Below are 22,848 nucleotides of genomic sequence, written 5' to 3' on the forward strand. Positions count from 1 at the left end.
AGGCGAGCGCCCTTGGGAACGCAGGGATGTTCCGGAGGAGCCCTCCTGCTTGCGGCTGGAGAAGGACGGGGAGAGGTGGTCCTGGAGACAGAATTGCTGGGGCTTTTGTCCCCTGAGCCCTCCGTTCCAGGAACTGCGGGGAAGGGGGCAGGGAAAGGCTGTCTTAGGGAAGGGGAACAAAATAACGTTTATTGAGCAGCTATGGTATGCCAAGCCTTGCTCTAGGCACTTAATGTTCCCAGTAACCCAGAGATTTTACAATGGTTATCGGCCTTGATTTAGGCTGGGAAAGGTTCCAGAGGTCACACGGAGACCTCCGGAATCCAAATCTTCTAGAATAAAGGCTGAGCTCAGGGACCTGAGAGTGGGGTGGAGAATAGGGGTACAGAGGTAGATGGTCATAATAGAACCATAATATTGAAAAGTGCAGGAGGACCTTAGAAATCATCTCCAGGAACTTTATTTTCCAGATGAGGAAACTGAGTCTCATAGAGACTGTGTTGCTTCAGCAGAGTCTTGCTCCAGTCGCCCCGTGCCCCACCAACCCTTAGGGCATCTTTGCCATACCCCACATATGGAAGGAAATGCCCCCTTCTGGCAGCGTGCTGGCCGAGGCTGTGCAGTCTGGCCCCTCCTCAGGAAAGGGAGCTCTGTTGACTGGGAGGAACTGAGTGGGGCTGTTTCTAGACCACTCTTTTGTGTGCCTGAGTCAGAGTCAGTGGGCCAGAAACCACAGCCCTGGCTTTTCTGTTGTTCCTTTGGACTTGGGCCTTCAACCCTGCCCCAGTCCTTTCTCTGCTCTGGCCCTGCTCTGAGTCCTTGGGGCCAGCACAGTGCCTGGCACATGGTGGGCCATCAGGTTTGATACATGAACAACTAAATGGTTGGAGGACCCCCGTGGCAGGGACCCCAGGCACAAGGTGGGGCCTCTGAGCCACTCCTGTAACTCCGCCGACAGTCCCTTTGTTCTTCCCTCTCTACAGGCAAAGAACAGAAGGAGACCAACATCGAATCCATGAAAATGGAGGCAAGTGTTTTCCTCAGTCCCCAGGGGCTCTATGGATCCTGATGCTAGGAGAAGAAAGCCACCGCTCTGACCGACTATGGCGAGTGTGTGTGAGGGGAGCCTGAGGTGGCCCCTGCCCGCTTCTTTACCCGCCCCTCTGTGAGGAGGAAAGGAAGTGGGTGTGGAGGTCGGAAGTCCCCCAAAAAGGCAGCCAGCTGGTTCCCCTCCAAGACCAAGCACCTCCCCTTATGGTTTCTATCCATGAGCCCCCCGCCCTCCCAGTCCCTCACTTCTCCAGCCCAGATGGGCTTGCCCAGCACTCGCAGGGTTGACCTCTCTAGCCAGGAGTCAGAGCTCCTGTGTTCTGTTCGAGGTGAGTGCCTCCTCAGTTTCCCCTCCAGGAGGAACAAACCCTGCGGCGGGCCTGTCAGTGCCCATCTTAATGCCGGTCTGTCTCTCTGTCGTCTCTCTGTCCTAGGGCTCCCGGGGCCGGCTGCGGGGTGGCTTGGGCTGGGAGTCCAGCCTCCGCCAGCGGCCCATGCCGCGGCTCACCTTCCAGGCGGGGGACCCCTACTACATCAGCAAGCGCAAGCGGGACGAGTGGCTGGCACGCTGGAAAAGGGAGGTGAGGTGCCTTCTGCCTGGGCCCCAGCCCGTCCCGCAGAACCAGAAACCAGAAGTTAGCTTCAGCCACCCTCTGGGGCTGTCATCAGGCCCTGGCTGAACCTCGATTTCCCCTCAGGTTAACCTCTCACACTTACAGGGAACTGCTTAATCCCTAGGCAGTGCCTGGTTGCTTTGTTCTTTCAAGAAATGTGTGCTGAACAGGTACCGTGTCCCAGGCAGTGTACTAGGCTCTGTGCATGTATAATTCCTGCCCTCTTGGAGTGACATTCTGATAGGGGAGACAGGCAGAAAAGAAGTAAACAAGGGGCTGAAATGCAGGATAACAGAGGCCTGCTTTAGGTGGGGTCGTCAGGAGAGGCTTCTTGGAACAGGTAGCCTTTAAATTGAGACCTACAGGAACAGAAGAGGTAGCTCTATGAGGAACGGGGTGGGGAGAATGTTCTAGGCAGAGGACACAGCACAAGCAAGGCCCTGACTTGTTTGGCAAAGTAGGAGACCAGTATGCCCAGGGTGAGATGAGCAAAGGAGAAAGTGAGGCTAGACGAGGCTGGGCAGGAAGCAGGGGCCCAGTCATGCAGGCCTGGCAGGTCATGGCCAGAAGCTGGTTGAATTCTGCATACACTAGGAAGCCGCTGAAGGTTTCTGTGCAGAGGAATGATTTGATGTGGATTAAAGGGGCAGCAATAGAGACAGAGAAGACAGATTCGGGACGTGTTTTGGAGATGGGATCAGTAAGGCTTGCTGTTGGAGGGGAGGGCTCAAGGATGACTCCAGAGGTCTGGCCTGAATACCTGCGTGATGGTTGTGCCACTTCCTCAGATGGGGAGACTAGGGAGGGAATGGGTTTGGGACCGCTGGGAATCAAGAGTTTGGGTTGAGATGCTGAGGTGCCTGGCGCACAGGGAGGTCCTGGCTGCAGATGTAAAGGTGGGAGCGCGTCAAGAGCAGGGGCTGGCATTTAAGTCTATGGAAGCCGACGCGCTCACCTGGGAGAGAGACGGGGAGGGCCGAGGCCAGGTCGTAGGATTGTGTCCACAGAAACCCCAGCCTTTATGGGCCACGTAGACAGGAGGGGTGGCCAGCAGTGGGGACAGCAGAGGGTCCTGGGAGGAAGAAGAGCCGTGTCTCAGAAAGGAGAAGGTTTTCAGGAGGGAGTGGCCGCCCAGCTGTGTGGAAGCTGAATTCGTTGAGACATGCCCAGTGCATCTGAGGACCTGGAGGTAGCTGGTGACTTTTCTAAGAGAAGCTTCCGTGGGGGTCTTGAGCGTGGGTGGAAGCCAGCCTGTGGAGGGCTTCAGCAGCCCCCCTCCCTCAGAGGAATCCACCAGGCTTTCCCAGTGTTTGACTAGTAGAGAAGCGCGTGTTGACCTCCCACTGGAAATGCGTGAATTGCCACCACCTGGGGCATTTCACATCGCTCTCACTTAGTCCTTACCCCAGGCCCACAAAGGAAGGCCGGATCCCCGTTACATCGTGTGAGCTGGCTTTAGAGAAAGTTCAGAACAAGGTGGGGGTTTGGCTACTTGATTGGATTGTTTCCAGTTCCTTTGGGATCCAGGAAGGCAGAAATTACTCTCCTGGAAGAGCCTGGGAAAAGGAGTAGCCTGTCTCAGGTCTGGGAGAAGACAGGCACTTGACCCTGAGCGTGAAGTGTGGTCTCTGGGATGGAAATTCAAGGCCTGGGGCTGTTCTCTCCATCTGGTCAGTCGCCCAGCTCCTGCCCCCTGGAACTTTTAGCCCCTTGTTATGCATGTGCTGTTTCTGCTCTCCCTTAGCCCTGGGGCCAGAAGCTTAGACACAATGACTTTTAGACCAGGAAGAGCTTCTAGAAAATTCTGTGGTCCTCAAACTGTGCTCCCTTGAAGAAGCAGTATGGAGGCCTGCCCTCACTTGCAATAAAAAAGGGGGTCTTTTCTCAACTGATAGGGAAAATTAAGATAATACATACGTTTTCTCAATTTTAAGTTTTCTACTAAAATTTAAAAAGACCTTTTTATTTTCAACCTCTTCGGTTATACGCAGAAGTAGAGAGAGTAGTATAATGAACTCCCATGTACCTATCACCAAGCTTCAACAATCACCAAAAGCTTTCCTAGAAAACCTTGAACCTTTGGCATCTGCTTCCTCACCCCTAACCAATAAAGGTAATCAATAACCATTAACAGAAAATCTTTAAAAGTTTACTTAGTTTAAAATATTTTAGGTATGTGTGACTTGAGATGTATAGGCCTGCACACAAAATATATTTTCTGCTAGTAAAGCTGTTGCTTATTCATATGACACATCTAAAGATGTCTGTGGAAAATTCCATGGCTTCCTATACATGTGCCAGCACCGCTGAAGCCATTTTCAGACCCGGGACCCAGGGCCACAGAGTACGTGCTGGCAACAAGCTCACGAAGCAACCAGGGAATGGGGCTGGAAGGAATTAGAATTTAGTCTTCCTGCTGCACCTGGAGCCTGGTGGGAATACCACACTCGCCCCTCTGGGGCTCTGCCAGGGGGCCGAAGGAGGGCTGGCTGCAGGGAACAAGAGTGTTGGGGAAATACAGGTAGCTCTCAAGACTCCCAAGTGCCCCTCAGACGACAGAGGAGTAACTGGCCATCAGCCCTGTTCTCTAAGTGGCTTACCAAGGGTCAGGAATCCTTCCTCCTTTCGCAGTCTCATCTTAGTTCTCGGGCATTTGACCCTTTCTTCTGAAACTGCCTTCCTAGGCCTTCCTGACCTTGTCCCTAAGATTCTTCCCTGTTTCCTCCATCTCCGCAGCATCCTCCTCTGTCCCTTAACTGTGGCATCCCCAGGGCTCTGCCCCTTCCCCTCTGCCAGACAGACTCCTTGCCCTGAGTGCTCTCGCGGATCCTCCTACCTCCCCTCCTGCCCATTAGCGGTTTCCCAGGCAGTGTCAGTGAGGGTCCAGCCAGCATTTCCTAACCTCAGAATGTGACACCTGCTCTTTAAAAGCTCCTGCGGGGCACCATTCTTGAGCTGACTACAGAAACCTTCCATGTCTGAGCGCTGTGTTAGATACTGGGGCTCCCGGAGCCTAGAGGACTCCTCGTATCCATGGTAGGATGAGGGTGCGGCATGTCGGGAAGAGCATCGCCCCGAGGGGCTTGGACTAATTCTGCCTGGGGCCAGCCACACATCAGCAGGAGGTGGTTTTGGCTGTAAAAGGGTGAACTGGAACTGAGGGAAGAGGGAGGAAAGGCATTGCAGGAAGAGGTAACACATGCACAGGTTCCGAGGCACACGACAGCACGGCCTTCTCAGGAATGGAAGTTTGTTGTGGAGCACAGGGCGCAGGTGGGGTGGGGAGCTGAGAGCGGCAGGACTGTGGCTGGGCAGGTGGGCGGGGCCGCAGCAGGGCCTGAGGGCTGTGTGCCCTGCTGTGGGGCTTCCACCAGCCCCTCATCTGCACCTGCCCCTTCCCTGGCCCGTGTGCCCCGCCTGCGGGGTCCTCTTCCCTCAAAAGATCCCCCTGGGCTTCATTCCTCTTTCCCATGACCACCTTGTCAGTAGGTCGAAGTCACTGAGTGAGGTCTCCTCTTCACTCTTCTGTCCGTGCAGGCTCCTACCTCCCTAGGCTTTCCCTTCCAAAAACAAATTTAAGACTGACAATATTTCAAAATGAATGCAATTTAAAATAAGTGAATGAGGAAAATGGGGCATTTCCTCTTCCCTGAGGGTGAAGTGGGAGCTCCTGCTGGAGCTGGGCGCTGTCTTCTGTCCGTCCCATCTCCTCTTCTCTGCATCTCTTTACTAATCCTTTTAAGGATTAAACTCTGCTTTAATCGTGACTAGGCCCTGCTATCGAACTTACAGTGGCTCCCCGTTGTCTCCCCCATCATGTCAGAAAATCTCTGGCTGTTCCTCAAGGCTCCCACCCTCACTGTGACCTCCACCATTGCCCCACCTCGCCTACCTACCATTCTCTAACAGGAAGCTTCTCTGTGAGGACCAGTCTCCCCTTTATACTTGCCACGCCCCTTCCCTCTTTTCTGCCTTTGTTCCTACTGTGCTTTCCCCATTCATTCTTAAGGGTTGAGTCCAAGAGCTGCTGCCTCTTCCTGGAAGCTCTCCAGGATTTCTCCAGTCCACACTGACCTCTTCCCTTCTCTGTACCCCTGTAGCCCTTACTGTTAATATTGCTGGATTTAGCACTCAGTTATATTTCATAGAGTATTTTTCAGTCACTACTTTTTACGTGTTAATCATGTCTTTCCCCATCATGCCAAACCTGGTATTTATTGGGCAGGGGAAACAGGCTCAACGAATACATGTTGGTTGGCAAAGCAATTGGGAAATTGGTGAACATAGGACCCCTCTCAGGGAGCTCAGGCTCTTGGATTCCCGCCTTGAGGACCCAAGCCCTTGGTTTCCAGGTGGTTTTTCCAAGGGTGCTGGCAGGTATGCCTGGAGAACAGCATGGAAGCAGGGGACCGGCGTGGGCAGGCTCCCCCGGGGAAGGTGGGGCCCCGAGTCTCCACCCTGTGCTCCTGCTGCTCCTCCTGGGCCTCCGCTGTGCTCACGCTGCAGAGCCTTCCTTGGCCTGGCAGAGGCGGCCCGGGCGCGCAGTGGAGAGCCGAGGTGAGGCGATTCCTCCTCCCGAGGGAGGGCAAGTCCAGGGCTCCTCTGTCTACTAATTATGGGAACAGACGACCCCGAGGGAGCGCGTTAGGTTGAGGAAGGGCTTCCTGGGTGTTAGTTCGTTCGTTCTCCCCACTGCAAGGCTGAAGGGTGCAGAGGCCCAGTCAAGCAGCTGGAGCAGCCGTCCAGCCGGTAGGCCTGCGGACTCCAGGTGTGTCACTGCTTATGGTTCCAGACTCAGTTACAGCTGGGGGGGTGTTACGACTCTCTCATTAATCTCCTCACCCCCACCCAATTCTAAGTTACTTCAAGGCCAGGGTCCCATGTCCTGATGTTCTAGGATCTGGTCTCTCCCCTGGCTTCCAACCTGAAGGGAGGGACTCGTGCATCTTAACACTTGTTTAGATGCTTAATACATATCAAATAGTGATGATAACAAATAATCTGTGACCCTAACATCATCATCTTTCCTCCCCTCCCCCTCCTGTACTCAGACACAACCCCCATCCCCTCCCCCAGGCTGCCCAGCAAGAGCACAGCCCTCACATTCCTGAAGGGAAGGGTGCCTCTGGAGGGCAGTGCACATGCTGGCTCGCCGCATGTGGGACCTTAGCATCATGTCACCACACCACGCTGAGGTCCCCACACTGTGGCTAGGCCTGGCCATACTCCGCTCTCCCAGGCGTGTCTCATCTCCATGAGAGCAGCACTCACCAGTTTGTTTTCTGCCTCTCCCCAGCCCCAGCTTGTCCAACAGGCTCTCTGGGCACCCCTGCCCCCAGGGCTGGCATTCGGGAGGGACTGGGTCAAGGTTTACTGCATGAATAAATAATTCTAACCTCAGAGTTGTGGGGGTTAATAAAGTGATACGTATTTTTAAGCTTCTAGCACAGGGCTAGCATGTAATAGGAGCTTGATAATTTTGTAAATTATGTAAGTATTACACAAATACAATCCTGTTGTAAAAAACCCATCCCTCCTCCGTGACTTTAGTTCCTGCATCAGAGGTGCCTGATGCTGTCAGTTTGGCGTATATACGACATGATTTTTTTCTGTCCATCGATGTATGTATGTAAATGTATAATTTTGCTTCACAGTTGCTTTTTTTCCCTTTTCCTTTTTTATATAAATGGAACCACACCATAGTTTCATTTTACAGCTTGGTTTTTCACTTAGAATAACTCTGGGCAATCTAGCCACGTAATTGCTGTTATATTCCACCATATGGGCGACCATGATTTTACTTAACCATTCTCTTCTTGGTGGGCACTTGGGTGGCTTACAGTCTGTTGCTGCACAAGCGTGGCAGCAGTGAACGTCCTCGGCCGTGCCTCTTTGGCATCTGTGTTCCTCTAAGATAGATACCTAGAAAGAGAAAGGCTGGGTCGAAGGCAATGTGTATTTTGCATTTTGTAAAATCTGCCAAATTGCCCTGGAAGAAGGGCAGCGCCAGTTTATGCTCCCGTAAACAGGGTATGAGAAGACTTCCACCTTTGCCAACATCAATATTTTGCTGATCTAATGGGTGGGAAAATGGTGTCTTGTTATGATTTTAATTGGCATTTCCCAGATAATAAGTGAGGTTGGACATCTTTCATATGTTTATTGGCCGTTTGTGCTGCTGCTTCTGGGAGCTTAGCAAATGTTGCTTCCTCTTGCTTTATAACCCCAAAGTCTCAACAGACTGTGCTTCCTGTCCGCCCTGGGAAGAGCCGCCTGTGCGTGTCCAGAGGGTCATCTCCTGCTGTGCTATATTCCACTTAATAAGCAATCCCTAAGCACCTACTTAAGTAGGGGGGCATTGTGCTGGGGGCGTTGGGAATAAGGAGACAAATTAAGTGTGATCTCCTGGGCTTTAGTACAGGCATATGAGAAATGTCAACGCAAAAGAGACCATTAAGGACTAAAAGCAAATTATTTGCAAAGTATGTGGGTATCGGTTTTAGGTTATTCTGATCAGCAGACATTCCTCGCTTATTCACCATATACAAACTAATGAAAACCTGAACTTTTGCAGGATGGCCTCAAAAATAACATGACACTGCAAGGAGATAGCGCCATTTGGAGCAGGCATGACAAGTATACTTTACCAAAAGGCTGAACACATTTTAAGAGTGCTCCTGTGACAGCCTGTGATCAGTAGTGACTTCCAGGACTGGCCTTTAGAATAGAGTGTGAAATTGTGGTCATAGAGGCTCTTAAGTGGATGGGCCGTCTGCACACTGGAGTGTTCACTTCTTTTGGGGGCACAGAGGGAACAGCTCTTAGAAAAACCCCCACTTTTTAGTGGTGAGAAAACAAGTGGCAGCTGGGGCAGCACTAACCTGCCCGGGGTCCAGCAGCTGGCCACAGCACAGCCTGAATGAGGCAAAAGGGGTTGGATTTTACTAAGCTCCTGCTTCATGCCAGGCACCGTGCCAAGAGCATTAACTTTCACCACAATGCTAAGATATGATAAAGTTAATTCGTTTATCAGGACCCACAAAATGGAGGTCTCCCCAGTGGCCCGCCCCATATCACAAATCTAACCCTAAATCAGCCTGCACTTACCAGAAACACAAGGAAACCTAATGTACACAAGTCACAATCCTCCAACTCAGCTTTAGTTGTCTCACCTGACCCTTGAAGGAAGACCTGCTGCCTTCTAAGGAAATGCCCCAGCTCCTAGCCAATGGTGCCCCATTTCCACAGTGCTTCTTCTAACCTCTGTAGAACTCGCTCTTGCCCCAAATCCCTTGGGAAGAGTGCTCCTCGGCTCGTGAGGCCCTGTACTCCCCCAGTGCAGGGAATGTTCTCCCTTGGATAAAGGACATCAGACTCGTTACTAAATTGTATTATTTTTGTTGTTTGACAGATGTCCGCAATTACTATGAGAACTTTTTTTTTTTTTGAGGAAGATTAGCCCTGAGCTAACAGCTGCTGCCAATCCTCCTCTTTTCGCTGAGGAAGACTGGCCCTGAGCTAACATCCATACCCATCTTCCTCTACTTTATATGTGGGACGCCTACCACAGCATGGCTTGCCAAGCAGTGCCAGATCTGCCCCCTGGATCCGAACCCGTGAACCCCGGGCCACCAAAGTGGAACGTGCGAACTTAACCGCTGTGCCACCCGGCCGGCTCCATGAACTATTTAAAAAAAATTTTTTTTTATTGCTTTTTCTCCCCAAATCCCCCCAGTACATAGCTGTATATTTTAGTTATGGGTCCTTCTAGTTGTGGCATGTGGGACACCGCCTCAACATGGCCTCATGAGAGGTGCCATGTCTGCGCCTAGGATCCAAACTGGCGAAACCCTGGGCCGCTGAAGCGGAGTGTGCGAATTTAACCACTCAGCCACGGGGCCAGCCCCACTATGAGAACTATTTTTCTTTCTATTTTACTACTAGGAAACTAAGATTCCCCTAGGTAAGTAGGTAGCAGCCACATGGCTCTCCTTGTGGAGAGGTCCACTGGGCAAAACTGGACTCCAGATCTCAGGCTGCTTCAGTTTTGCACCCAAATGACTCAACCAGAACCATGTCTTCCTGGTTTTCAGTGTTGGCCTCTCAGGAGATTAAACTCTGGGGTTAGGTGAGAGGGAGCGAGCTGGCCCAGCCCTCAGCCAGCCACCTCCTCTCCCCACCTCCTCGGCTGCAGGTGTTCAGCCCATTGCATCTTTGCCAGGTTTGGGTCCTTTTCAGCCTTCTGGACAGGCCCCCTGTTGCACGCATTTGGTCCTGAGCCCTTGGCCTCAAACTGCTGTTTTCTCATGATTGTATGTTTGACGTTGTGAAATTGGATTAAAAGAACGTTGGAATGAGATTCCAGAGCCTGGTTTCTGGTCTCAGCTTCTGCCCCTGATCAGTTTGAGGAGGTCTTTCTTCTCTCCACTCTTTAATTTCCTTGTTTGTAACGTGACAGAAATAAACGAGATGACCCCACAGATTCTAAAATGTAATAATTTGTGGGGAGGGAGACTGGAATCATCATCTGTATCTCCCCTTGTCTCCTAGACTACCTTCTGCATAAATTCTAAATTAAATATTTGAGTGAATTCTCAGACCTCGCAAATATGTCCCTAAAATTTTTTTCATAGAATTCGCTTGCTTGGTGCTTGAGTCTAACTTTCCTTTCCTCTTCACTCCTGTCCCCGTTTTCCCCTCTGACGTTTTATATGACACCTGTCTGGATCAGAAATGTAGACCATGATGCTCATCTTCAGACACCTAGGCTGAGGTGAAGACATTGCAGAGTGTGCTCCATCTGACACGCACATCTTCCCGTGGCGTTTCCTTAACTCAGGAATTCACATCCCTGCTTCTGGCTTTGGTCACCATCTACCTAGATCTGCCCCTTAATGCTAGTTTTCTTTTCATTAACCACATGATCATTCATTCATTATTTCAAGGCATTGTTGCACTTGAACTGAGCAAATACTGTGGGCTCAGGCTTGAAGATAACACTGTATGTGTCTGGGTATCTACTATGTTCCAACATTTTCTGGATACTAAGGAAACAAATTCAAAGGAAAGTCAGAATCCTACTGTGGATGCCACCTCCCCTGGGAGAGGTAGGCAGGCAAGTGAATAAATTCTGCGGCAGCCCAGTAGGGGCTCTTATAGGAATATGAGGAAGGGGGCCATGGGAGCAGCTGGCCTGCCCCCAGACCTCGGGGAAGGCTTGGCAAGGAAGAGAGATGGGGCAGGCACTCCACTGGAATAGGAGTCTGCCTGATGGGGACAGTGGGGGAAGGGCATTGAGTAGGATCCTAAGGTAGGTGGTCCAAGAAATCCTCTGGGAGTTTGGAGTTTAGAGCACCTCAAGATTTCTTGTGTATTTAGGTCAACTTTTAGAAGCATTCTCATAGCATTTTCTATGAGGCAGATAGAGGAAGATGGAATGGTGTTCTCTCTGCTTTGCTTTAAAGACCAGACCATTTGTCAAAGGGGCTCCAGGGGTGTTCAAAGGCATTTCAGGGAGAGGAATCAGTGAGGGCAAAGAGAAGGAGGCATGAAGCTTCTGGGTTGTTTAGGGAACAGTAAGCGATCTAGTAACTAAGGTGTGGGAGGGGCCTGCCTGGTGGCGTAGCAGTTAACTTCATGTACTCCACTTTGGCAGTCCAGTGTTTGCAGGTTTGGATCCTGGGCACAGAGCTACACACCACACCGCTCATCAAGCCATGCTGTGGCAGTGTCCCACATACAAAATAGAGGAAGATTGGCATAGATGTTAGCTCAGCAACAATCTTCCTCGAGCAAAAAGGAAGATTGGCAACAGGTGTTAGCTCAGGGCCACTCTTCCCCACCAAAACAAAACAACAACAAAAAATATTCTTGGGGCTGGCCCCATGGCCGAGTGGTTAAGTTTGTGTGCTCTGCTTTGGCGGCCCAGGGTTTTGCTGGTTCGGATCCTGGGCGCGGACATGGCACCGCTTGTCAAGCTGTGCTGAGGCGGCATCCCACATGGCACAATCAGAGGCACTCACAACTAGAATATACAACTATATACTGGGGGGCTTTGGGGAGAAGAAGAAAAAAACAGGAAAAAAGAAGATTGGCAATAGATGTTAGCTCAGGTGCCAATCTTTATAAAAATATATATATATTCTTTTTACTAAGGCGTGGGAGTTGGGGAGGACGTGTAAGAAGAGAGAAAATTACAAAGGAAGATGGTCAGATCATCAATGGCCTTCCTGTCATCGTGAGAAATTTAGGCTTCATTGTGCAGTAGGGAGGGGGAATGTGAGAGAATTGGATGTGTATCTTAGGAAGATAACCCCCACCGCAGTGTAAGGGGGTCCAGTTAGGACGGCATTGCGTTTGGTTTCAACTGAGGGTCCAGGTAATGGGAAGCCGACTGGATAGAACTTGTCTCTGGCTAGAGGGAATGGAGAAACCTGCCTGGTATTTGGGGGCCGGCGGCGAGGGGTCGGTCATTATCTGAACTAGAGAATCCTGGAGGAAGAGCAGGTTTGGGGCAGGAAAGGATGTATTTTGATGAGCAGGAGCCTTTAATTTTAATAAAGTTCAGTATGTCCATTTTTTTCTTTTATTGGTCTGTGTGTGGGGGTGTGTGTGATCTCTAAGAATTCTCTGCCTACCCCAAGGTCATGAAGACGTTCTCTTAGGAGGGGCGGACTTTTGAGTTAGGTTTTGGACAAGCTGCTTTTGAGAAGCCAGCAGGGTGGCTGTCCGTGGGGAGAGGTTTAGCAGGCAGCTCAAAAGGTGGATCTGGACACGAGACTCAGGAGTCATCCATGTGGAGGGCAAGCACGGGCTGGAGAGCAGGGAGGGAAGAGCTCCAGGCCCAGAGAGCAGCCCTGCCTGGAGAGGACCAGGAGAGGGAGGGACAGGGGCTGGGGGCTTCTGGGAGCAGCTGGCAACCTATTGTACTACCCAATGCCCTATGGCCCCCATCGGGGGGTCGCTGCACATGAGGATCACCTGGGAGTTCTGTTTTGTTTTGACCACCACTGCCTGGGCCCCTCCTCTGGACTCAGTGCATCTGGAATTCAGGGATGGCCTGGCCCACATAGTTTCTAAAGCTCTCCAGGTGATTCTGATGGACAGCTGGGGCTGAGACTCTCTAAACTTGAATAATGAGCTGAGGAAGTACGGGCTCTAAGGCAGGCAGAGCTAGGGAACCGTTTCCAAACATGAGTCGGGGGTTGGGGGGAGAAGACCGGAAAGGACTTGGTACAGGAATTCAAATTTTTCCTTTGGGATGGAGATGGTAGGCGGTCCTGCTGTTTTCAGCAATAGTTTACTGCAATGCCTGGGCTCCTCCTGGATCTTCTCTTTGGACCCTGAAACTTGAGAGGGTCTGCATGCCTGAATCTGAATGGTGGTCCCTGAGGCCCCTCCCTTTGAGCCGCGGAGCCTGGAGAAGGGGTGGGGGAGGGGAGGGGAAAGAAGCCCAGGCTATTTGGGTTTACTGGATTCCTTTTGACCCACACCCCCCAGGTATAAAATTAACACTTCTCTCTAGGGTCTGGTTTCTAAAGCAAAGTGACAACATCAGCATGTCCTCAAGCAAACTTGTCATAAGGTTCTTTCCACCTCTCAAATGTTACGGCCTCCTAACTTCCTTTGATCTTATCTGTAATATTCAGCAGATATTTGTGGTCCCATTAGACTGATTAGGAAACTAAGACCCAAAGAATCTAGGCACTTATTAAAGATCTTGTCATCAGCTATGATCCCCTGCTCAGGCTAAGACCTCACATCTCGCTCCTTCTGTTGATTTCCCTGGTAAGGGGCAGGTGAGGTCTGGGGACCTGCAGCACTGCCACCCCCACCTCTGCTCCCAGCCCAGACCCTGATCTTGACTCACTCCCAGGTGGAGCTGTGCAGCCGCAGCAGCTCCGGGCTAGGGGACGAAAGGGATCAGAGGGCAGAGCCCGGTTTGTGGAGAAACCCTCCCCTCCCGGAGCTGTCGGGAAGGGGAAGGCAGATGGGCACAGTGAGGAAGGGGGCAGCAGCTGAATCTCCAGAAGCCCAATGGCAGGTCGGGCGAGCTGGAGCTTCCAAATGTACACCGTCAGGGAAGTGTAGCGGTGACTGGGAGAGAATGAGGGAGCCCGGGTGGAGTGAGCGCTGCTTGGAATAGAGGTGGGGAGAGAGGGAGAAGGGAGGGGGTCAGTGAGGGAGTGGCTCCCCGACCCTGCATGTTACTCTCTGGATCAGAAGAATTTTTCTGAGTGGGTCCCCCTCGCTAACAGACATGCGTACAGCTCTGCTTCTCCTTCTTGCCCTTCACCTGCCAGGACGCTAATGCAATTGCAGATACCCACAAAGGTCCTGCCATTCCTGTCTGAGAAACCTGGGAGGCTGTGCCCAGTCCTAGTGCACCCTCTCTCATCTTCCCTGGAGTCTTCCTGCCGTTACTGATCCTGGCCTCCTCGGATTTCCTTCAGCACATGGAGAAAGCATCTCTACCACATAATTTACCGTCTAATTGCATGCTGTCTTGAATGAGGGCTGTGGTTTCATGTGTGGTGGGTCTCGGGCACACAATTAGGCTGTGAGTAACATAGGGTGGAGGCCATCCCCCCCACCTCCGTGGTGTCCTCCTCCTGCCTAGCTATTGCAGGTGCTCAGGACACCTAGTGCTCCTGGATCCTAGCGTTTAGGTGTGTTTCAGGCGGGCTTGGAGGTTGGCTCCAGACTAAAGCACAGCCTCCTTATGGGTTCTAAAACTGGACTGGCAAGGGGGGTGGGGTCTACCGAAATGCTGTGCCTCTCTTGGGCCCAGGTTTGGGGTGATGGCACAGAGCCCAACCAGGCCAGCACGCTGCAGGTTGCCGTGGTTACCCTTTTCTTTCCTTCCGAAGGAGGATGGATTTCTCTTTCGGCCCAGATCATCTGCCCGGGCTGCCACCATTCTGTACACTCTGGGAAACAGACTGCCCAGCCCCACTGCCTTCCACTTTCTGCCATAGGGGGCAGTTTGTTGAGAGGCTCTGTTTTAAATCACAATCCGGTATCAGACAATACCATGTTCTGGCTTGAACGGGGAGCAGGAGGGACAGGCCCAGGAGATAGGGCAGCTCACCTGCACCTGTCACTGACGGGGCTTCCCTCTGCATCTCCTTCTGCCTACCTCTTCCCTCTCCAGACAATTTCCTCTTCAATGAATGGCTCTGACCCTTTGAGTGGAAGCCTCTAGGCCTCAGTTTCCTCATTTGCAACAGGGATAGCCAGGGTCATTAGTGGTTTCCACACCTGGCTAGTATCAGAATTACCTAAGGAGGTTGTAGTAGATTCCTGGGCCCTACCCCAGGCCTGCTGATCTCCAGAGGTAGGGCCCAAGAATTTGTGTTTTTAAAAACCTCCTTGAGTGATTCTGATACAATTAAATCCAAGTGAGTCTGGGATTCTCCCGGTAAGATGATCTGTGAGGCCTTCATGGAAAGAAAGGGAAGCTTTCCCTGTGCTGAGGACTGACTGGCCTTTCTGGGTTCCCAGGAGCTTCTGAAGAGTACCTTGCAGGTTACCTTATCAGGAAGCCAGTTTTTCCTGGTTATGCTGGCTAAGCCAAGACCATGCCCCCACCTCTTCCCCACAGGAGACACCAGGAGAGAGAGAATGACAGGAAGGGGGGATGTTGCCATAACAACCAGCTCCAGGCAGAGGCCTCCCTTCCAGGGGCTGGTACTTCACCCCAGTAATGGTGGTTTCCATGGAGATGCGTTACTGAGGGATGGGGGAACATTTGCCCCACTTAGAGCATTAGTCAGGAGCTGCCAGAAGGCAGAACATCTCTAGGTAGGAGCCTTGGACCCCTGTCAACTTTGAGTCCTCCCCACCATGGCCTCTGCTCTCTGGGTGCAGGTCTGACACTTTCTCCCTGCTTAGTTGCTCTCTCTGCGACTGGTCTCCCTAGCAACAAGTCCTGCTAACTCCTTGCTGTTGGCTGCGTGGCTATTTTTAGCTTCACTGCCAGCAGCCCAGTCCTGGTCATTTGCTTGCAACCTCCATATGGATTGCAGGGGAATAGGAAAACAAGGATTGCTGGCCTCTTTGGGGAGTAGACCTGGCTCTCTTAACACCTATTAGAATTTTGCTATGGAAAGCATCTGTCCCCACCTAGGAACTTGGACAGTGGATTCTGGATGAAGCTCCTAAGACAATGTTGAATTCAGTTGAGCAAACACTGTTTTAATCCTCTACTATGTGCAAGGAGTTCTGGTCCACACTGTTTCCATATGAAGCTGAATAAGATCCAGTCCTTGCCCTCTAAGAATTTTAATCTTGTGGAGGAGAAAGATGAGTACACAATCACCTTAGTACAGGCAAAGATTGGCAGGTACTAAGAGAGGATTAGAAAGTGCTATGGGAGTATGGAGGAGGAGGAGGGGGAGAGGGGATGGAGGAGGAGGAGGGGGAGGGGGAGGTAGAAGGATGGGTAAGATTTTGGCTGGTGGAAGTTGAAGGGGAGGGGCAAGGAAAGCATGAGCAAAGGCATAGAGGCAGGGAAAATGCCTATTTGGGGAAGAGCAAGTAGGAGGGTGGGCTGCATGATGTAACACGGAAGCCTCCAGATTGCGGGGGCCTTGAATGCCACGCAAAGAGTGTTGGCTGTAATCAGCAGGTAGTCAGAGGTCTCCTGCGTAGCACTGAGTCTCAGGAGCTGTAGGTGGGAGAAGGACAGGATTAGAATAGACATCTATCTTGATCTCATGGCCTTTTGTCTCGATAAGGTCTCCCTGGCCTTAGGGTCAGTGGGGATGTTTGTGGCAGAAAATATGCAGTGGCTTCCCAATGTGTTGCTTTGCAGATGGCTTCACAGGGGTTGTGGCTGCTCTGTTTTGAGTAAAGGGACTCAGGTGGTAAATGTCCTGTTTGATGGAAGCAACGTAACCTCCCCCACATCTTGCCAGCACTGGATTTTATGACAAAGCATGCCACAGAATGATGACGTGGGTGAAACCAGTCAGGCAGGTGTGGCATTCCCACCTGGGCCTGCAGGAGTCACTGCTCTCTGGTGGGGATCGTGGCCTCATGTCTTGTCTCAGTTCTGTGAGCACGAAAAACTCAGGTGAACTGCACTTCTGATCATGCTCTTCAAAGACACAGGGGAGTGACATACATCAGAAAGTTAAATTTACTGACTTATAACAGGACATGCCCTTGCCACACAGATCCTTGTACTTGTCCTGCTGTTTTCTGGCAACTTACTGTTATCAGAGTCACTGGAAAATGTAATTAAAATTAGAAGTTTGCTTGATGAATACAGGATCAGGGCTAAGAGAGTCAGGTGTCCTTAAGGGGTATTTTCATCAGGCTTTGGCAGCCTGTTGAATCACTGCCATCTGCCTGCCAAACAGGAAATGTGCCCTCTCTTTGAGGTCACACTCCCTTTTGGACCATACTGGATACTTCCTCTCCAACACTTCTTTTAGGCTCTCAAAATCCACCATATCTTCTTTTCATCCAGGAGTTCCTCCTTTCAACATACTTTTATAACGTTTCCAAGAACCTGGCTTGTTTTACATGACCCTGCTATTTTAGGTTGACTATCTTTATCTCAATCAAAAGACTGATCTCAGTAACCACGCTGGGAGGGTTAGTTTGGAAGGGGGAGGACATATGTGGCCTGAGGATCCTCGAAAGCGGCCTTGGTTTTTTCTTGACCTTTTACTAAAGTCACCTCTTGCCCTAGATCTTGGGGCCTCTTCTGCTTTGGGGTCTCTCTCTGTCCACTGAGCACAAAGAAGACTCACACTGCTGTCTGAGTGACTCACAATACAGACAGGGCTAACCTTTCCTGCCCACGTAGCTACAGGAGAGGGGCAATGCCCTTGGTTGGGGAGGGGGTACCTTTGAGTTTGGGCTTCCTTGTGCTGCTTAAGTTGGGAGCTGTTTGGCAGAGGTAAGATCTGAGTTTGATTTTAAAGGATGAGAATAAGGAAGTCTGGCAGCTAGAGGGGAGAGGCTTCTTTATAAGTAGGCCACAAGAAAGTGAAACTGATGGCCCTGGTCTGTTATGACGTTCTGAGTCCTGCTGCATGCATGGGCGCCGGTACTTACTGTCTGAACTCCCACAGCCAGAGTGTAGAGTGCAAGGTGTTCAGCCACGTAATAACGGAAAAGGAGGTGTCATAGAAGAGATGGAGCATTTTTGAAAAGAGCTGGCCAAGCCAGATCAGAAACTTCATTTTGAGAGGAGGCCTGGGGTGAAGTCTAAAGTGGCCTGTTGACAGGGCCTGGATCCAGAGAGGCATCAGTGAGAGAAGAAGCTAAGCCAGTCATATGACATTCCTTCAAGGGTGGGAGGAGGCACGAGGTATAAATTCAGGGCTTCTCCTCCCTGCTTGGGGGTCACCTGAAAATCTGTAGAAGCTGATACCTTGATTGGGTTGACAGATGGGTTGGAACAGAACAGGGCCTGTGTTTTTTGGAATGGCTTCTTTTCCTTACTGTATGGATTCTGGGTCTCAGTTGGGGTTGGGGAGGGAAGTTTGTATTCCCCAAGTATTACTTGGAGAAAGCTCTCTGATCTGGAGTCTTCCTCCCTCTGCAGGGCCTGCTTGCTCTGATGGCCCTGGGAAGGGTGCTGACCACCAGGAGTGATGGTGGGCTCTCCTTCACAGCACATCTCTTGACCTCATTATCCCAGCATCTGCTCCAGCTGGTATGCTCCAGCTGACTGCGGCCGGAAGCCAGGCACCTGGGGTGTTATCTCCCTAAGAGATGCTGGTACTCCAGGGCCTGGGTGGGCAAATGTCATTACTTTTGTTTTGCAAATGAGAAAACAGACTTCTTGGGGTTAAGTAGCTTGTTCAAGCTCATGGTGATGGAACCAGAACCCAAGTCCAGATCTTCTGACAAGGGCCACTGTCCAAACAGCTTTCCACTGCTGGGAACGTTTACCTTCGGTTTCTCTGCTCTTCCTCCTAATTCAGCCTGCAAACAGAAACTAAGCTAATCTTTCCAAAATACCCATTCCTCTCGTCAGAAAACCTGCAGTTATTCTTCCCTGCTGTTGGATATATCCAGTGACATCTTTCTTTGCACCCTTTAGCTGTAATTTTGCTGGAGGGTGGGACATGGTGGTGAGCAAGGCTTGTCCTCCTTTCCCAGCCTAACATTTCTTATTTCCTACCTATCCTACCTCATTCCAACTCTGATTTCATCTTTCAGGTCCACTCTCTGCTCTGCACTGACCTCCTTAACCTCATTTATCATTCATGCTACCCATCTTTTGTTGGCTTCTAAGCAGTCCTGGCCCATTGGGCTGCTTGTTTGTGGTATAGTTATCTTTACAGATGTTTGTTTTTCAGTGATCTTTTCATCTCTCTCCAAGTCTAGTTGACGCTGTCAACTCCTTGAAGGCAGGGCCAACAGTGTCTACTTCTTTATCTGATGTGGGTGGAGACTGTGTGTGTGTCCCCCCAGTGTGTCCTCCTTGGGGGGAGCGGCCTCTGCTCAGGAGGCGGGACCTTGAAATGGTTGAGGCTGCACCTGGAGGCTCCACCTGGAGGGTCTAGAAGAGGAATGTGTTCTTGAGCTGCAGATGTTTGTGCCTGGGAATGAAGAAATTGCTATACTTTTGAACCAGCCCCCGCCCCCAACAGGAAAATGAGCCCTCCAGGGCAAACCCCGAGTGACCTAGGGGACCCAGGGACTTGGCCAGGAAAATGTTTTCAAAGCCTGAACTCCTCCAGCCAGCGTTCTAAGGTGCCCCTCGCTATCCACCTGTACTGTGAGGGGAGAGCCCCTTGCCCCAACACGTCTTGTTCTGGAGCGCTCCCAAGTTCTGTGCAGGCGCCTTCTGGCCATCTCTGTGCTTTGAGTTTTCCTACAGCTTCCTGGACCTCTCGCTCAGCTGTGAGCTTTTTCTTTCTTTTTTTTTCTTTTCGGCTGTGCTTCTTAGAGACTCACTTTTAACAACTTTCTCCTGGCTCTCCCAGACTGTCTGAAACCTCCTCTCTTCTGCTTGCGCGCCTGGTTCTCCCAGCGCCCCCAGCTTACCTCTGCAGCTGGAGAGCACCCCTTCCCTCCCGGTCCCCTCCTTTCCTTCCTCGGCTGCCCACGGGCTCCCCGGCTCCGCACGAACCTCGCAGAGTTGGGGGGAGAGGGGCGGGGAAGGACCGCCCGGGAGGAGGGGGCGGGCACCGCCTCCGGCCTGGCCTGGGCGGGGCCCTGGGAACCGGCGGAGGCCCAGCCGCGCCCCCAGGCCCCAGCGCCGGCCCGCGCCCCTCGGACCGGAGGAGAGGGGCTGGCCCACTGCCAGCGTCTGAGAGCCGGCCCCCTCCCCCGGCCCGCTCGCAGCCAACCAGGCACTCCAGCGGGGCCCACGTGACCTGGAGTTCTAGACAAAGAAAATGTTCAATCCCTCCCCCCCACCTCCCCCCTCCCCCTCTCTCTGGCCCCCTCCGCCCCCAGCCCCATCGCCCCCTTCCCCTCCCCCCAGACGGGCAGCTACTTACAGAGCTTCAGGGCCGGGGCTCACACCTGAGCCGGACCACAGAGGGGCTGCACCTGGCCTTATGGGTAGGTTCCTGGACGGAGCCCTGGGGAGGCTGGGGGCGGGGAGGCGGCAGGGGCCGGTGGGAGGATCTCTGGGTTTGAGAAGAGTCAAGTATGCCTCCCCGGCCCGCAGGAGCTGGCTCCTCTGCCTGGCCTGAGTTCTGGAGATGCTGAGTTACTGCTGTCCCACCCACTCCCTCCTCAGGAGCCCCAAGCCCCACTCCTCCCAGCGCTCAGGTGGGACCTGGTGGTTCAGGGGCCAGGAAGAGCAGCCCCTGCGTGGGAGCCTGGGGCAGTGGTCAATGAAGACTGGGGGGCAGGCCCCAGCGAGTGGAGCTGGGAGACCAGGAGTTGGGCTGGAAGCAGTATTTCTGCTGAGCTTGCTGGCAGATGGGTGGTTGACGTTTCCTTGCTGACCTGTGTTCCTGGCTGGTGGACCACACTATCCTCATGCCATGCCAACCTTTCGGCCTCTTGAGAGGGACATTTTCCTCTCTTGTGTGTCCCTGGGAGCAACCGGGCAGGCCCCCAGAAAGAAGTGGTGCTGGGGTGGGAGGGAGCAGTGCGACCCTGACAGGGGGCTGTGGCGCAGCAGCGGGTGCCGCAGGGGGCAGCCTGATGCCGGCCTGTGATGGGAGAGGTGCCTGGGACAGCCGCGATTTACTGCACCAGCACCAGCAGGGAGTCCTACATGGGCTCCCAGACCTCTGACCTTTGGAACCGGAAGCAGCCTGAGTCACAGAGGGAGGTGGAGGCGGGACAGCTGCCCAAGGAGATGGGACTGACGGCGAGGCCTTGCCTCCACCAGCGTGGAGTTACCAGTGGCTTTCCAGGCTGGACAAACTCCAGGCGAAGCGGCTTCCTTGAGCCGCAGTGATGGGGGGGTGGGTGTAGTGTCTGCCTGATCCTGCCCAATCTCTTGGCCGCTCTGGGGTGGAACCTTCTGAGCTGGGAGTAGGAGCCTTTAGCCCAAATGCCAGAGCCCTGAGTTAACCCCTCTTTCTCCTATTGTTCGCCTAGGGAGCAGGGTTGGAGTGAAAGTGGAAAAAAAGGCATTCTGCCACACTGCCCTAGGCTGACTATTCTAATGAGGCCCCTCCCCCACCCAGCCACCGTCTCTGCCCCTTCTTCCCCTTTCCTCTTGCCGCCTGCTGCTAACCCACCCCCTTCTTCCTTTCCCCACCCCTGCTGGTCTGGTCCTGATGGAGGCCCCCTTCCTCCTCCGCCTGCCAAAACCGTGCTGGGTGCGTGTTCTCCTGCACCTAGTGGGTTGAGGGCGCTTAACAGCCGTCAGCAGCAGCATCTGACAAGCTGGGGGAAGTTGTGGGGGCAGAATAATGTTCAGGAGCTCACTGTGGAAGGGTGGAGAAGAGAGACAAAGGGGCTGTGGGGGAGTGAGGAGGGTGGTGTCAGGCACGACTCCCTTCTAGGCCTGGGGAGTGGGGAGGGGGAGCCCGGCACCCACCCGATGCTACTTGTTGTGGGAGTGACTTCAGCTCCTCTCCTCGGAATGCTCCTCTCCTCCTCCTTCCCTCTACCACTGGCACACCTTGTTCTGGCTGAGGGGCCTCGTCACCCCTGGAAATGGGGTCTTTGGGTCAGCCAAGGCAGCACCCTGGCCCTGATGAGTCATCCACACCTGAAGTTGGAGGAGGCATGGTGGAGGGAAGGGAGCAGAGACAGCTAGGCATGGTATTTAACTGTGCGCCGTGAGCGCATCTGGTGCTGGGGTGGCGCTGCCCTGCCTGAAGGGTCCAGGAGAGAATCCTGTTCCTCAGAGAGGAGTGTGTACCAACTGCAGCTTCTTGTGGGGGAGGAGGTGGTAGTAATTGATAGTAGGAAAGGCAAGGCAGAGTCCCCACCAGGTGAGAGTGGAGCTTGGGAGGGGTGAGCAATTACTCTGCATTCTTCCACCTCCAGATCCGGGAGCTCATTCTCAGCTGATTGTGGGCTGGGGGCAAAGGATATATTATCCCATTTTAGAATTTGTTGTCGAAGAAAGAACTAGAACTTCCATCCTCAGTGTTTTGGGAATCGCCACCAGAAGCAGATTTGATCTGTGGTTGGGTGGAAAGACTTGAAGGTTGAATGAAGTAAAATGGATCTACAAGACAGTAGACCATTGAGCTTAAAGGCTCTGCCTGGGGACTCTGGGATCTGAAGGTCCATTGACAGCCTTTGGACAGTTCTTGGAATTCTTGATACATGCATATATCAGATTCTTAAACTGGTCAGAAAAGGTTAACAGAAATCCTTCAGTTCAAATTTCTTTTTAAGCAACTTTTAATGCCTTCTGAGCAACTTAGAAGAGAAGGGGCTGCTTGAGAGTCAGCTGTTAATTAGTTGCAAGACTAAGACAGGAATATAGAGGCTGTGCCTTACAGCCTGGAACGCTTACACTCCAGGTTGCTTTCTGATGTTCTTTTTTAGTGTTGAGGATGGGTTTGCATTCACAGCTCTGAGCTCTTGGGGAAAGCCTCATGTTGAATGGCATGTTGAAGATGAGATTTTTCCCTCTGAGTCTGGTGTGGTGGAAATGGGTGCAGAGCCATGGGGTTTGAGGGCCACCTGTGCAAGATTCAGTAGCTGGGGTGAGGTTAGATTGAATGGTTCTCAGAGCTGAGTATGAACAATTTCATTCTCTTCTGTAGGGAGATGGGAAAAGAGCAGATTT

At 52.3% G+C, this 22,848-nt stretch overlaps 1 protein-coding gene across 6 annotated transcripts in view; it reads left to right on the top strand.

Moving 5' to 3' along the window:
• DNMT3A (DNA methyltransferase 3 alpha) overlaps positions 1-22,848 on the top strand; it is a 107,175-nt gene that overhangs the window by 59,738 nt on the left and 24,589 nt on the right. For all 6 annotated transcript variants that reach the window (XM_046660973.1, XM_046660972.1, XM_046660974.1 and 3 more), the window contains 2 exons: positions 984-1,027; positions 1,485-1,631. In XM_046660973.1, coding sequence (XP_046516929.1) covers positions 984-1,027; positions 1,485-1,631 — 191 coding nt within the window. The remainder of the gene's footprint in view (positions 1-983; positions 1,028-1,484; positions 1,632-22,848) is intronic.

Source organism: Equus quagga, chromosome 5 (assembly GCF_021613505.1).
Source record: "Equus quagga isolate Etosha38 chromosome 5, UCLA_HA_Equagga_1.0, whole genome shotgun sequence".
NCBI classification, from domain to species: domain Eukaryota; kingdom Metazoa; phylum Chordata; class Mammalia; order Perissodactyla; family Equidae; genus Equus; species Equus quagga.